The 16,719-nt window shown below is 54.3% G+C and overlaps 1 protein-coding gene across 1 annotated transcript in view; it reads right to left on the bottom strand.

Annotated features, from left to right (window-relative positions):
• Positions 1–1,330: 1,330 nt before the first annotated feature.
• The window catches only part of CDH22 (cadherin 22), a 120,508-nt gene continuing 105,119 nt past the window's right edge, over positions 1,331–16,719 (bottom strand). The window contains exons 9-12 of the mRNA XM_045082141.1: positions 12,807–12,928; positions 12,575–12,692; positions 6,031–6,282; positions 1,331–2,692 (exon numbers count right to left, since the gene is read on the bottom strand). Coding sequence (XP_044938076.1) covers positions 2,127–2,692; positions 6,031–6,282; positions 12,575–12,692; positions 12,807–12,928 — 1,058 coding nt within the window. The 3' untranslated portion in view covers positions 1,331–2,126. The remainder of the gene's footprint in view (positions 2,693–6,030; positions 6,283–12,574; positions 12,693–12,806; positions 12,929–16,719) is intronic.

Raw genomic sequence — 16,719 nt, 5'->3', positions numbered from 1 at the left:
CAGCAAAGCATCCAGTTCCTTGGCCTGGCCTTTCAGTGCTTTCTCCACCTGCCTCCAGCCCCCCTGCCCTGCCTCACATCTCGCCATCACTCCACCCAGTGATCCAGCCCCTGGGACCACACACAGTCCCCGAAGCCACCACATGCTTCTGGCCTCTCCTCGCCCCAACCCCCACCCCACTTGCAGATGCTTTTCTCTCTGCTTGGAATGCTTGTGCCTGCTTGGTCATCTCATACATTGTATTCTTCAAGATGCAGTTGGAGTCACCTCCTCTGGGAAGCCCTCCACAAATTACTCAAACTTCCTTCAGTGTTTTCAGGATCTTGTTCTGTTAGTTCTGCTATGAGTCTTATCAAGGGCATTATTATTGGCTGCTTCTGCCCACCACACCTGGCCCACTGGGACTTTGAATTGCTGGAAGGCAGGAAGTACTTATGACCTGTGTAAACTTGGGTGAGTCACTACCTTCTGGGCCTCAGTTTCCCCACCTGTGAAGTGAGGCTGACAGTATCTAATTTACATGAAATAATACAGGGAAGGCACTCATAATACATAATGACCATCTCTGGATCTGTCACAGTGGACCTTGGCAGAGGTGGAGAAATCAATGAATGGTTCCTGGGAGATTAAAAAAAGAAAAGAAAAGAAAAGAGAAGAAAAGCCTAATGGCATCCATTGAGCATTTTCAATGCGTCAGGAAGACACTGGGATCAGAGCTTAATAGGCATTAACTCTTTTAAGCCTCTTAACAACCCTTTAAGGGAAGGGCTATCATTAGCCCCATTATACAGATGAGTAAACTGAGGCTTCAGCAGTTGAGGACCTTGATGAAGGCTGCCTAGGCAGCAGGAGCTGGAATTCATGGCTGATCAATGCCAATGAATGACTCACTTCGGGGTGGGGGTTGGGCTGGGAGGACAACTATCCTTTATCTTGTCATCAAAGGGTTTTGGAGCTGGAGGCTTTTAAAGATAACTTAGCCCTGAAGTTCTTAACCTGGAGGGGGCGGGGCATGGATAGGGTGACTGATAGTCTCCCGGACCAAACAGATAAGGTCCCTATCACGGCTGTTGGCTTCCAGCCCCTCCATCTCCTGCCAACCCTCTTATGTCACCCCAGTCCCAGAGCTGCCCAGCTTGTCCTCTCTTGGCACCTCCAGTGGGGGGGTCCTCTCCCATCCGCCCTGAGACTCCAGAAGGGTCCATAGTCACTGGGAATATCCCTATCCTCTACTCTGGGCAGAGCCAAGAGTTGGGGCCATTTCCTTCTCCATTGGAGATGTTGGGAGAAGGGGGACAGCCCCGCCGGTGGGCTTCTAATAATGACAAAGATAACAATAGTATCAAAGGCTAACATTTATTGAACACCTACTATGTGCCAGGCACTGTCCTAACCACGTGACACGTATGACCGTTTTTTATCCTCACAACTCTTCGAGGTAGGTTCTGTTATAAGCCTCATGAGACACACGAGGGAACTGAGGCCCAGAGAAGTGAGGTGACGTGCCCAAGGCCAGGCAGCTGGGAAGTCAGTGCCAGAGGCTCCACCGTTCTGGCTAGGTGTCCTTGGACAGGCCAGAGCCACTTCTCCGGGTGGCCTTCTCCATCTGTTACCTGCTGGGCCCCACCTCATAGTTTCTGTGACGACTAAGATGGTCTCTTTAGAGTGTCCCAGCACACAGTAGGCGCTTAGTAAATGAACAGCCTTCCTTCTCTCTTAACTCTGAAGGGGAGACCTGGGAGGGGGGTCACCTCAGCAGCACCCTCCCTTCAGGGTTCTTCCCCCAGCCAGGAGTGGGTAACCCACCCCTTCTCCACACAGCAATGCGGCGCCAACTCCGCCTCTATCCCGAGAGCCACGCAGTGCCCGGTCTCGCTGCACTTTTAATGATGTTGCTGGTAATTCCTGCACGTCTGGGCAAAAGCTGCTCCACCCCCCCCCCCTGGGCGGGGCGTGGCAGGGGATCCTGGAGTCCATCCCCTGACGAGTCTCCCCTCCTGTCTGGCTGCCCTGGGAGGGTGTGAGGGCTGGGGAAGGGGGTGAACCCGGGAAATGCTTCATCCTGGGGCCCCGTTGGGCCCTGGGTGGGCCGCGAGGCACGCCCCGACGGCAGGGTCGGTGGGGGGCTAGGAGGCTTGGGCCTCGTCGTCCGCGCGGTGGCCGGCGTAGAGCGCGGCCAGGGGCCGGAAGCGCGGGCCCCAGCCGCTGAGATAGGCGAAGTCCTGCTCGGAGCCCGACGAGCCGCTGTGCAGCGAGCTGAGCGAGGCGGCCGGCGAGTCCGCGCCCTCGAAGGCGTAGGTCTGGAAGGCGTCGTAGGGCGGCACCGACAGGTCCCCGTCCGCCAGCGCCACCTTGCGGCTGATGAAGTCCCTGAACACCGAGAAGTCCGGCTCGGGGCTCGGTGGCCCCTGCGGGAGCGAGTGGCGCTCCGAGGGCAGGCGGGCCTGCGGGGGGCTGCCTGCGCCCCCGCTCCCGCCCGGGCCCCCGCCACCGCCGACCCCGTCGCCGCCCTTGAGCTCGCTGCCGAAGTCGTAGAGGCTCCTCAGCGCTGACATGTCGTAGGCCTCCGTGTCCTGCTCGCCGCCGCCCTCGTCGTTGTATTTGATGACGTTGTCCCGCATGTCCTCGTCCTCGTCCGAGCTCAGGTGGCTCTTGTGGTGGCGTCTGAGGGTGAGGATCAGCAGTACCAGCACTGCGGGGAAGACAGAAAGGGAGAGTGAAGGCCCAGGCCCGCCCAGGACATTCCGGGGACCCCCACCCCCACCTCACCCTTCACACAGCGATGCTGGCCCAGCCTAGCCGTTGGTGCAAATTTCCTAGATTTCTGTGCAAAAAGACGTTTCCTACAGTCAGAACTGCACTGGCTCTATGGATAGATAATGAGCTTCCCATGTTGGGAGGTGTGCAAATCGAGGCCAGACCACCATGCTGCTCCAGCAGCACAGATGGCAGTGTTAAGAGATTTCATAGGTGGGCGCCTGGGTGGCTCAGTGGGTTAAAGCCTCTGCCTTCGGCTCAGGTCATGATTCCGGGGTCCTGGGATCGAGGCCCACATCGGGCTCAGCGGGGAGCCTGCTTCCTCCTCTCTGCCTACTTGTGATCTCTGTCTGTCAAATAAATAAATAAAATCTTTTTTAAAAAATTAAAAAAAAAAGAGAGATTTCATGGGTGCTGGGAGCTGGAACCAACCTCTGATGTTTCCATCCTCAACTCTATATGAAGAGATACTTCATAGACCTGAGAGGTCTCTAGACCCCGGGGAGTGCAAAGAGGGCAGCTTTTAGGGGCGGATGGGGCTGGGGGAATGAGAGATGTCTTGAACCTGACTCCTCTTTTATTCTCGCTCTTCTCTGACTATTCCAGAAGTCCTGAGCATCTGCTTAGCTGTTTGGGCCTCAGGTCAACATGTCCCCTGCAGGAGCCCCCGCCCCTGCGAGCTCCAGGCCAGGTTCAGTGCCTTCACCTCCAAGTTCCCCTGGTGAGGAGCTCTTCTCTCTGTCCCACGGGTTCTCAGAGCGCAATTGCTGGACCACTACCAGCAGCATCTCCTGGGAACTTGCTAGAAATGTGGTTTCTCGGATCCTGTCCTAGATCTCCTGGCGGTCTGTCTTGAAGAAGCCTCCAAGAGATGCCCAGGCAGGTCAGGTTTGTGAACCACAGCTTCTCCCACCCCGAAACACACACTCTAAACCCCCCCTTGGGGCCTGGGGAGTGTTCCCCTAGGTCCGTGCCCGGCAGGCAGTTAAGCCTTTGAAGCGTTCTTGCTGAGCGAATGACTGACTGAAGAAGTGGATGGAGACGTAGTGAGTATTAGGATGAAGAAGAGAACATTGCTCTTTCTTTGCTTTCTGCACTTGACTTCCGGGACTCCACATTCTCTCCTCCTCCCGCCTCGCTAACCCTCATTCTCCGCCTTCCAAGCGGCTTTTCCTTGCCTGTCCAACCCCTTAACGTCAAACATCCTTGGATTCGGTCCACAGCCCTGCATCCACACCGCTCTGCGGGCGCTACCCTGCAGTCCATTTGGGGGCTGACTACGCCCACGTCTCAGCCTCCTCTCGGACTGACTTCTCCCCTGCAATCTAGATCATCTGTCCAGTTTCCTCCTCAGGAAGTCCTCCGGGCCGACCAAGAGAATCCCACATTGAACACATCCAAACTTGAAATAATCCTCCCCTTCCCTACTCTGTCTCCCCCATCTCCGTGATGGCAACCCTAACTTTCCAGTTACTCAGGGTTTTGTGGGGATTTTTGTTCGTGGGTGGATCCCAGTGCCCACAATGGTTCAGTACGAGGGCTGGGGGGAACTTGCTGGACGGATAAATAAGGCGCTGATGAACCATTGAAAGAATTAAATGGGTAGGTGAGGGGGTGGATGGAGAGACACGTGCTGGGTACCATGCCAGGCCCTGGGTTCTTCTTGTTGCTCCTAACATCTCCCCACCGAGCCAGCGACCAGAGCCAGCTGCAGGGGCCAAGGGGCCGGGTTCCAGCCCACGACCTAACAAGGTGGCACATGACAGGTAAGGGGGTGGGGCCGGGGAACAGGTCTGGAGGGAGGGGAGGTGTCAGGAAAGAAGTGGGAAAGATGGATGGACAGCTTCCGGAGCCGAAGCTGGGAGCTGTGGAGGGGGATGCCCGAGAGAGCAGATGGTGGGGAGTGCGGGCGGCGGGCAACAGATGTGCCCGGCCTGATCAGCGATTCCGCCTGTCACCTTTAGAGCACTGATGTGCACTTTCTTCGTTTGTGGGCAATTAGGCAGAAATTTGTTTGCACTGCCTTGGAAAATGAAACCGCTGTAAAGTGCACCCTCTGGAAAAAGAGTTTCTGAGCCATGGGCTGGGGAGGGGAGGGAAGGGGGGCCCAGAACTCGCAGCTACGAGAAGCCTGCCCAGGGCCTCTACAGGGACCCAGGGAGGTGCAGCTCGGCCACTGGCAGGTTCTCGGTGGGGGTGGGCAGTGGCCAGCACGCCAGGGGCAGGGGGCAGGCGGCTGACATCGCCCAGGGAACGGAGCAGAACTGTTCTCTGCAATCTGGACCATGCTCGGGTTCCCCGAGCTCTGACTGATCGCTAAAGTCCAGCAGCCAGAGCTGAGGTGAGGCCTTTCTGCTGTGACAGAGGAGGTGGCACAATGGCCACTGGATCCAGTTCCTAGAACTTGACCTCTTCACTGGTGACACTTTGTGGGTTTGACCTGGCTTCTGATGGGGTAGCTACCAGAGTAGGTGTTAACTCCCCAAGTGTCTTAAGATTTTGCCCCGGCTGCCCCCAGGGTTTTCCCCAGCTGAGAATCATCACAGTTGGTGTAGTTAAAGGGAACACAAGGGGCGGAGGCCTGATTTCAAGCCGGAAGACTACGTACCCTTAGGCAAGCCACTTCACCCCCGTGAGCCTCACTTTGGTCCTCTAAAAAATGGGGATGAAACACCTGGCTAGGGGTTGTGAGGGTCAAAAGATCCCTTTCTTACTAAAAGGACTTTACTAAAAGTCCTCCATTGAGTATAGAACAGGACAGTGGACGTGAGAGAATTTTCTTATAATATGCTTGTTTTTAAAACCTTAGGGAGGGGCGCCTGGGTGGCTCAGTGGATTGAGCCGCTGCCTTCGGCTCAGGTCATGATCTCAGGGTCCTGGGATCGAGTCCCGCGTCGGGCTCTCTGCTCAGCGGGGAGCCTGCTTCCCTCTCTCTCTCTCTCTCTGGCTGCCTCTCTGTCTACTTGTGATTTCTCTCTGTCAAATAAATAAATCTTAAAAAAAAAAAAAAAAAAAACCTTAGGGAGTGGCTGGGCTGTGTGGAGGGCCACCAGCACCCAAGGGGTCTCAGGTGGGGTTGACGCTCCCTGAGCCAGCCGTGGCGCTGCGCCGTCCTTAGGAGACTTGTCCTGGGACCTACCCCGTAAAGCTCGGGCATCATTTGGGCCAGCCTTCCTGGTGGAAGAGGGAAGCTGAGTCTCCACGGGCGTTACCAGGGCCCCAGGGGGAAGGCCAGCGGGGCAGGGGAGTGGCTCTGGGGGGAAGGGGACTCACCGACTAGGATGAGGACACAGACCAGGAGGGCGATGAGGGCGCCGGGGCTGAGGGTGGCGGCCATGACGAAGGCCGTGGTGTTGCAGGACTGGATGGCGCCCGAGCTGTCACAGCCGCAGATGCGGATGGTGAGTGTGCCGGTGCTGCTCAGCGTGGGCGGCCCGCTGTCCACCACCAGGATGGGCAGGAAGAACACGTCCTGCTCCTGCCGGTTGAAGCCCAGGTGCTGCGTGTGCACCGCAGCCGTGTTGTCTGCTCCGGAAAGAGGGGGTGGCATGTGACGGGGGGTGGGGGTGGGCGGGCCAGTCTCCCCCTACCCCGGCCACCTCCTGAGGCCACCTCGCAATTTGCCTCCCTCTGCCCCAAGCTCCTGCCTCCCGGGTGACCCAGGGCTCTACTCGCCCATCTCCGCAGCTTCTGCCCCCAGCTGCCTGAGGATCTTGTTCCCTCCCAGCCCTGGAGCCCACAGTTCTGTCCTTAGCTGTCACAAGATGCTATTCCCAGCTGCCTCAAGATTCTGTTTTCAGCTATTCCAAGGTTTTGTCCCCAGCTGTGCCAAGGTCCTGTCCCCAGCTTTTCCAAGATTCTGTCCCCAGCTGGGCCAAGGTCCTGTCCCCAGCTATGTTAATATTTTTCCTCATTCCTTCTTTTGTTCCACCTCAGCTACCCAATGCACCCTGACCCCAGGGTCCCGGGGTCCTTGGGTTGTGGCTTCCTGGCCCCTGACAAGTCCTGGGTGACAGAGAAGACTGGGAGTGTCTTCTCTGGCACCTGGCTTTGGCTGAGGGGGGCTTTCTGTCGGGAGTGTAAGAAGCCGAGCCTGGAGGGCTGGGGCATGGCTCCTGGGGACCCGAGCGCACCGAGGTCTCCTTCCTACATGTGTGAGCAGAGAGGACAGTGAACTAACACAAGTCAGACTCACTACACCACTTCAGCCAGTTGCTGGGAATGCCAGGCAGGACTCAGGTGGCTCTCTGTTCTCAGAGCCTGGGCTTCTGCGATAGGGGGTGCCCACCTGGCCTGCCGTTCCTGCCTCTCTCACCCTCTCCTGTATGGGTCAGGCTATCCGTGAGCCTCCGTCATGTTGATGGCTGACAGAGTAGAGGCTCGGACTCAGAGCCTGGCTGGCTGCCGCCCCCACCCTTCACAGCCAGCTCCACACAAGGCTTCCCTCCTGGGTTCCACTCCTGCACTCACAACCTTCTGGCTAATCTCTCTGACCTCAGACTTTGGCAGTCTGGATCCCTTCCTTGACTCTGTGGCCCCCGCCAACCCAATTCAGTGCCTGGTCTCCCCTAATCGTGGACACAACGCAGGAGAAAAGAGCTGACCTGTGACCCTGAACACATCTGTCAGGCGAACTAGAGGTAGAGCTCAAACAAGACTGGTCGTGGGTTAAAGCTCATGTGACGGTATCATGCGGTTTCATGGTGTTACTCTATCTACTTTTACACACATTTGAAAATCTCCATTAAAATGCTAAGAAAAAAAAATTATGCCGAGTCAATCCTTTACGAGCTTGGGAGCTCACTTAGCTTCTCTGGACCACAGTTTTCTCATCTGTAACTGAGGAAAAAGTAGCACATCGGTGTGAGGATTCCATGGTGAAATTCATGCCTAACACTTCGAATCAGTCCCAGGCCCTGGAAATTCTCCATAGATGCCGGCTGTTCATTCCACCCCCAGGCTCCCCGCGCTGCACCCTGGGCCCGTTCTCTGTGCCAGCTGCCCTGCCCCAACTCACCACGTTCCCACTAGCGGGAACACCCTCCCTGCCTTCCCGCCTGGGCAAATTCCTCATCTGTCATACTCCAGCTAAATGTCACCTCCTTTCTGTGCTTCTTTGGGAAGGAGGGATTTATGGTGTCCCCCTCCCTGCCCTGACTATGCAGGTGCCACGCACACTTCTGCTGGAGCACTTGTCACGTTGCGTTAGGTGAGCGTGTGCCCGTCTCTGCCCTGGCACCGAGCCAGGCCTAAAGAATGACACTTGAATGAACCATAACTGGTGGTCCCGGGTCAGCTGCTCCAGCTCTGGCTTCCACTCCAGCCTGCCCGTCAAAGGGTAAATTAACCCTGGCTGTGAAGATATCTGCCCTCCCAAGGGGAGGAAAGGAGACTCAAGGGCAAGACGGAGGAAAGGGAGTGATGTGGGACTCCTCTGCACTCACGGCATGCTTTCCATACATTAAGGACCGTGTGGATGCTTGAAATATACAGTAATGTTTAATTGTCCCAACCACCAATAGTTGTGACATTTTTTTCCATTTTATACATGTAGAGATTGAGGTTCAGCGAGAAGTGACTTGTCTGTGTTTATCCAGTGAAATGATCCACCCATCAAATCATCCATCCATCCATCCTTTATCCATCCATCCATCCATCTACCCATCCTCCATCCACCTATCCCTATATCCATCCATCCATCCTCCATCCACCTATCCATCCTCTGCCCATCCATCTGTCCCTACATCCATCCATCCACCCATTCACCCATCCACCCATCCATCCTTTATCCATCCATCCATCCATCTACCCATCCTCCATCCGCCATCCATCCTCCACCCATCCACCCATTCACCCATTCATCCTCCATGTATCTGTCCACCCATCATCCATCCATCCACCCATCCATCCACCCTTCCATCCACCCATCCATCCATCCACCCATCCACCCATCCAACCACCCATCCATCCATCCATCCACCCATCCACCCATCCAACCACCCATCCATCCACCCATCCAACCACCCATCCATCCATCCATCCACCCATCCATCCATCCATCCACCCATCCACCCATCCAACCACCCATCCATCCATCCATCCACCCATCCACCCATCCAACCACCCATCCATCCATCCATCCAACCACCCATCCATCCACCCATCCAACCACCCATCCATCCATCCATCCACCCATCCATCCATCCACCCATCCACCCATCCAACCACCCATCCATCCATCCATCCATCCACCCATCTATCCATCCATCCATCCACCCTTCCATCCATCCTTCCATCCATCCATGCACCCATCCATCCCTCCTCCACCCATCCACCCATTCACCCATTCATCCTCCATGTATCTGTCCACCCATCATCCATCCATCCATCCACCCATCCATCCCTCCTCCACCCATCCACCCATTCACCCATTCATCCTCCATCCATCCATCCACCCATCATCCATCCATCCACCCATCCATCCTCCACCCAGCCCATCTAATAAATCTTTATTGAGTAACTACTATGTTCTAGGCACCATGCTAGTCACAGGGAGAGAACAGTGGAGAGCTAAGCCAACCACAGCCCTGGGATCCGAGCTTATATTCTAATGTGAGAGACAAATGTTAATTGAATAAATCCACAATTTAGTCTACAGTTACAAACCACGGTGAGTGCTAAGAAGGAAAAGTACAGGAAGAGCACCTAACAGAGGACCTGGCTCAGTCTGAGAGGTCAGGGAGATCTTCCTGGAAGAAGTGGTATTATTGCTGAGTCCTGAATGATGAGTTCAAGGAGAGGGGACAGCTGATGCAAAGGCCTTGAGGTTGGAAGAAGCATCATCTACTCAAGGAACTAAAGCAGTGCTTTGTGACTGGACAGAGGAAGGTAATGGCTAGAGGGAGTCAAGGTCAAACTGGGGGCAGGGTGAGGCAGGAGGCATCATGGAAAGTCTTAGAGGCCAGAGTAAGGAACTGGGGTTATTTTCTTAAAAGCAGTGGGAGGCCTTTGATTGGTGGATTTTCAGCAAAGAAGAGACCAAACGACATATCATCCATTCACACCCTCTGGATGTCAGCATGATCCCAGCCCCTGAGGCTCGAGCAATGAACAAGACAGACACGGTCCCTGCCCTTGCTGAGTCTCCATTCTAGGCAAGGGCGCTTCTGATCTAAAACACAAGAGTGGATGCGGAAGATGAGTTGGGAAGATACTGTGTGTTTTAGATGGGAGAGGATAGTGGTAGTAGAGGCACAGAGAAGTAGACAGATTTGAAAAATGAGTGGCTGGCTCTGGCTCAGCCTCAAATTCCCAAGCAAGAACAGAGGGGTGGAGAGGAGATGTTTGCTTCTCAGGGTTGCTGTCTTTGGTCATGGAGCCATATGTTCTGAGAGCTCGGGTCCCTGCCTCTCTTCCACCCGACGAAAGGGAATCCCTGGGCATCATCTCCGAACCTCCTGAGCTACCCTCCCGGGCGGCAGCTGCCTTCACCTGGGGAAGCTGCTGATCACCCCGGGCCCTAACCCCACCCTCCCAGGCAGGATCTGTGCCCAGCATCTGCGCCCAGCACTGGATCCATCCATCTGGACTGACATACATCAGTGTCAATCCCTGGCTGCAAAAGCAATATTTATAAATCACGTTTCCAAACTGGCTACAAATGTGTACAAAGAAACAGATGGGTTGGGGTGGCTGTTTGTCACCCAGGATATTTATATGGTGAGGAGGAGGGGGCTTGGCAGGCCGTGGGAAGGGGCTAGGGGGCTGGTGGAGGAGCCTTACCACGGCCGTGCTGAGCTCAGCACACGGCTGCCGCCCTCGCTCCTGGAGCTCCTTCTAGGCAGTCACGAGCGATGGGAGCACCTGGCAGCTCCCCATCAAAGAGAGGCAGTTGGGACAGAACTCCAGGCCCCTCAGGTTGGAAAGACTTGTGAACTTGGCGAGGTCAAGCTAAGGCTATTTGTATCTCCTGGGGCCAAGTCAGGATACTGCTGGAAAAACGCGTGGGCAAAGCACTACCAGTTGTTAAAATATTGAAATGCTTCCAAAAAGGTTTAAATAGCTCTGTCTCTGTGTGCCCCAAGTCCCTCTCTGCTGCCTCAGCCTTCTCCCCATGCCCACCCCCAACTCTGACACAATCAAGCCACTAAGGGGGTAAAGCCTGGCACAGCAGGAGCTCCAGGGTCCTGCTTCAGGTTATTTATGGTCAGTGTCCCTTTCGGTTGCTGAACTGCACTGGTTGTGAAATATTTTTAATAGGACTCTTGGAAATACAGAGGGTCTGGCTTCAGAGGCCCCTGAGGTCCCTCCTTTTGGAGGGAAGGGTTGTAAGGGTCTTGGGGGTGATCCCAGACCTGTTCCAGGGTCAGAAAGAACCAACATAACCTGATCTCCTAGTCCTGGCATCCACTCATTCCAACCATGCACACCTGCTGTTCCTTGAACATCCTGGGCCTGTGCCCACTGCAGGGCCTTTGCACATGCTGTTCCCACCACCTGGATCATTCTCGGTCCAGTTATCAGTATGACTCACTCTCTAATTTCCTTTAGATTTATATTCACTATCCCTTCAGAGAGGGCTTCCAAGGCTCCCTTATTTAAAATAGCTCCTACTCTTACTCTGCTTTGTTTTCCTCTGTTTTGTTTGACAAAGTTCATGGTATGCCTACGATGTATCAGGCACTGCTCTAGGCACTCAGGGCCCAGCGCTGAACAAAACCAGGTCTAGACTCTTGTTGAGACTGCCTTATCTACCTACCCTCCAGCCACTTAGCAACTTCAACATATGATTCATTTACTTAATTTCTACCTCCCCTCACCAGAACGTCGCTTCCACGAGGGCAGGGATTTTGTCTTGTTTGCCACTGCATTTCAGGATCTAGAACAATGCCTCGGGCACTGTGTTTCAGTAAATAATTGCTGAATGCAGGAAATGACATGTTCCATGTACAAACAATATACCTAGGTAGCCCTTCTCTTGCTGGGGCCACCTCGCCAGCTCAGGGGGCAGGGCCCTTTTAACCCATTTTACAGATGACAAAACGGAGGCTTAGGAGGCACTGACCTTGCCGGGGTTGCACAAAGAGCCCCCCAGCTGAGCCTGGCCTGGGACCCAGGGCCCTGACTCCCAGTCCACTGACCACCTACCCTCACACGCACACCCCCCCAGTTCAGGCCTCAAAGGTTCAGACTTTGGCTTCTGGAGGAACTTGCTAGGGCACATCTCCCTGTGGCATCAGCTCAGGCTGGGCAGGGCAGTCACCTTCAAGGTGGTGAGAAAGCAGGAGGCATGCTGGATCAGAGACACAGGTGGACTGGAACCCCTGCTACGGACTCCTTGTATGGCCCGGGTGGGTCCCTTTCCCCCTAGAGGCTCCTTCTCATTGAAAATAGGGAGGGTAAGAAAACCACCTCCGAGTGCGGCCGTGAGGACGCAAAGAGAAACATGAGTGGGATACAGCACTTTTTAAACTGCAGGGTGGGAGTGCGTGCATGTGACTTATTTCGATCTTCAGTTAGACCGGGGGCTCTTTCCACCCAGGACTCTGGCCCACCCACTCCTCATCTGTTCCCTCTCTGTATCTTTCCATTCTCTTCTCTTGGGGTGCCCCCTCTCCACTCCACCAGCCGCCCCCAGCTCATTCTCCGGGGTTTGGCCAGTGGGCTGGGGAACAGCTCTAGCTTGACCCAGATTTTCTTTGTGATCTTGGACGCAACACTGGCCCTCTGGGTGCCTCAGTCTCTCCACCGGTACTACGGGAAGGGGAGAGGAGGCTCCCTCCTCATCCAAGGATTTGGCAGCTCAGAGGTAACTCACCTTGGATGTCAAGCAGGGAGAAGTGAGGGTTGCTGGGAGCTTCGGGCACCAGGCGGAAGTAGAAGCGGTGCCCACCCTGAGGCTCGTCTCTGTCCACCACGCTGATGGTCTGGATAAGCTGAAGGGTGAGGATGGGGCAAGGAGCTGATGGGAGGCCAAGCCCAGTCTGGACCTGGGGAGAGGGTGTCCCGGCCAGTTCTAAGAACCTCCACTGCCCAGCCCCTCCAGGTACCTGTCCTGGCTTGGCGTCCTCACACACAGCTGCCTCATAGGGAGTGGCCAGTTCTGGGGGATTGTCGTTCACATCCAGGATTCGGATCCTTAGGGATGCCCGGGAGAGCTGGGCATGATTGTCTGCAGTGAGAGCACAGGAACGGGATGAGAGGCATCGAGCGTGAGATCTAGACAACCCCCCATCGGCCATGAGGGCAAGGCGAGGCAGTGGGGTCACACTGAGAGATCTGTGGGTTGACCCAGCAGGTAATAGGATCAGGACTGAGGACATCTGGCATGAATGGGTCACCATCGCCACTATTAGGTCATCACCGTCATCCTCAGTGCTAGTGTCACCATCACTGACACCATCGCTGGCATCACCGTCACCACCACCACCATCCCAGTGCCACCGAGCACCATTGCTGACACCATCTCCATCACCACCACCAGTCCTGTCACCGCTACCCTCATTAGCCTTATCTTGGTACCAACACAACCACCAGTACCGCCATCAACCTCACCACTCCCGCCATCACCAGCCTGCTATCTTCACCATTAGACCATCACTGTCGTGACCATTGCCATCAGAATAATGGTGTCCCCAGTGCCCTAGCCAAGGCACCACCCTCCTCATCTCTATTACCACAAACACCAAGGCCATCACTATCAGTGCCTTACACCACCACCACCATCAATATCACCACCATCATCACCCACGGTGGTGGTCACTGTCTCCACCACAACGATCATTTCCAGCCCCTCCTTATGACCATTAGCCCCGCCATAAACACCCACGTCACCATCACATCGTGACCCCTCGCTCCCACCTCCAGCAACATGATCATCACCCCTGCTGTCAATCAACATCCCAACCTCAACATCCCATCACCGTCAAGGGCACAGAACACACCCAGAGCACATACATCCATTATTTCAGGAATCCCGTGGAAATCCTGCACTTGGGTTCAATTTCTACCCCCACACTGCAGAAGAGAAACAGAGCATGAGAAACTTTAAAGAACGGTCAGCAGGCAACTGAACTCTCAGACCTCTGCTCTTTTAGGACTTGATCCTGAGAGGGCAAGACCAGTCCACTGGATATAGGTCTTGGCCAGCGTCTTCAGCAAAACCATGACACCTCTGCCTGTGATATCTTTGAGGTCAAGGTCCCTGATGTATTAATCTCCAGGTTCCCAGCACCGTGGGATACAGCACAGAGGAGGTTCTAATACATTCGTTAAATGTGTGAATGAAGACTAGAAGAACATAGACGGAAAGAGGCCTGCGTTCCAGGGATGGCTCTGTCCTTGACCCAATGTTTGGTCCTCCCTCCCTGATATCCCCTTCCAGATCTGGAAAATGAACAGAGCATGGTGATTAAGAGTAAAGTCTCCGAGCCAAGTTGTTCCAATCTCAACTCTGCCACTTAGGAGCTGTGGGGTCTATGCCAGGTCTCTTGGCCTCTCTGTGCCTCTGCTTTCTCTCCAGCAACATGGAGCTACTAGTGATGGGTTGCTTAAGAGGACAGATTGAGTTACTATCTGTAAAGCATTTTTAAACTGTGTGTATGTCTATTAAAGTTTTAAAAATTCTCTAAAAAAAACTGTGTCTATAACACATAGCAAGTGTTCTGTAAGGATTTGTTAAATAAATAGACATCCTTGGGGCCTGGGTGGCTCAGTCGTTAAGCAACTGCCTTTGGCTCAGGTCATGATCTCAGGGTCCTGGGATGGAGTCCTGCATCAGGCTCCCTGCTCAGTAGGAAGCCTACTTCTCCCCACTCCCCACCCGCCCCCTCTCTCTCTCTGCTTGTGTTCCCTCTCTCGCTGTGCCTCTCTCTGTCAAATAAATAAATAAAATCTTTAAAAAAAAAAAAAAACCAAACCCAAAACAGACATCCTCGAAGGGTCCTTTCAGCAATGACTTCAAGTGATTGAAGGGTACCTCATCCCAGCCGGACCTCTCTGAGCAGCACCCTGAATGTTGGCCTTTTCCCTTGTCTCCCGGACCTCTTGGGTCTTCATTGGTGCTCTGCTCTCAGCTATCTTAGTCATGAGTTTGTGGCTGACAAGCTCTATCCACCAGGGACCTCAAAGACTAGGAGAGGAAGCCATCTCCTTCCAAGCTCAGTGACTGGGGGAACTAGCCTGGCTGGCAGGGAGCTCTTTTGGTAGCAGCCTGGAAGCTTTCTAGTAGCCAGGAACCCCATGAGTTCTGGGCGGGGGGAATGGGGCTGTCGGCTGCTGCTTTCTCTGAACTCAGGGGCCACTGCGGGCCGAGGCAGCTGCTCGTGTGTTGATAAAGAGAAATGAGATCGGGAGGTAGGTGCAGCCCTCTCCTGGGGTCAGGGAAAGGAAGGGGGCAAGTCCTTAATTAACGCAGACCCCGACCTCTCTCTGGAGCTCCCCTTAGCCAGGGGCACCTTATCTTTTCAGCTCACCCAGATCTGCCGCTTCAGTGATTAGAGGGGGCTTTTCTGGGGGCGGGAGATCGGAGTCGTGACTGGGAATGCCGGGCCAGCCGTTATTTTTAAGAGCGTGTTGCTGGAGAACTTAAACAGACAGAAGGTGGGTGCATTTGGGAAAAAGGCAAGTGGGGAGGGTGAGGCCCACTGCCAGGACCAGGCACCTCTCTCCCGGCTGAGGTGGGGGGCGGGCACAGGGGCCCATGTGCCAGGCAGAAGGGCAACCCTACAGCAGGGCAAGCCCCTCCGAGGGGGACATGCTGCGGTGGGGGCAGGGGGCTGGGTCTGCTGCTGGCAAGACCCCCACTATTGAGCCATTCCTTTAAGATCTGTTGGACCTGTTCTTGATGTTCTTTTTTTTTTTTTTTTTTAAATCTCTAGCTTTATTGAGATAGAACTCACAAATAACATGGTATAAGTTTAAGGTGTGCAACATGGTGATTTTATTATATACATATATATTGTGAGATGTTTCCCATAATCGGGTTAGTTAACACATCCTTCACCCCACATATTGTCATTGTCCCGTCTCCTCTTTTACTATTTTATTTTATTTTTTGGGAGGGTGGGGCCAAGGGAGAGGGAGAGAGAGAATCTCAAGCAGGCTCCTTGCCCAGCAGAGTCTGTCTGACGTGGGGCTCGATCTCATGACCCTGAGATCATGACCTGAGCTGAAACCAACAGTCAGACGCCAAACCAACTGAGCCACCCAGGCGCCTCCCTACCTCCTTCTTAAAAATGTTACAGGTCACTCCCTGGGAAAGCCCTGAACCCTTTGGTGTGGCTGTGGATCTGGGTCCTGGAGGCGGAGTGGCTGAGTGAGCAGGGAAGGGATATGCCTCTCTGCTGCCAAGTTGTTACCGGCAGAAATGATCCTGGGGACCCTTGAATTTGGGGCTGGCCTGGACCCCCCAGAGCCTGTGTGCCCATGACATCACAGCCACCTCCAGCCTGGCTGCACATTAGAAGCACCTGGGAAGCCTTTAAGACACACGGATGCCCAAGGCTCTGTCACTGAGGTTTTTTAATGGCTGTAGGAATTTACTATGTGGCAAGGGTTGCCAACCACAGGCAGGTGGGCCAGTCCAACCTGTTGTCTTACTTCTGGTGGACTTCCTCTACACCTCTCCTGATCACAGTTAACAGCATTTGTGATCATTGCTAATAATTAATTCATAAGTTTACCATCTTCAGTGTTTCTGGGATAAGACAAAGACTCCACCAATTAAATAATCTTCACCCCTGCACAGGACTTTCCAATCGATAACAAACTTTCTTATCTATAATCTTTCTTTTGACCCTCAAAACAATCCGTAAAGGAGGTCTTGTTAAATCCATTTTGTAGATGAGAAAACTGAGGCCCAGAGAGGCCGGGACCTTGCCCAGACCTACAAGGGAGTCAGCACAGAACTGGGTTAGGTCCTGGGTCTCCTGCCTCTGGTCTGGCCAGTGCTTCGTCTAGATC

Source organism: Mustela putorius, unplaced genomic scaffold (assembly GCF_011764305.1).
Source record: "Mustela putorius furo isolate JIRA1106 unplaced genomic scaffold, ASM1176430v1.1 tig00000592_pilon_pilon_pilon, whole genome shotgun sequence".
Classification (NCBI taxonomy): domain Eukaryota; kingdom Metazoa; phylum Chordata; class Mammalia; order Carnivora; family Mustelidae; genus Mustela; species Mustela putorius.
The sequence above is the reverse complement of the archived record's forward strand: the minus strand, read 5'-3'. Positions and strand labels throughout refer to the sequence as shown.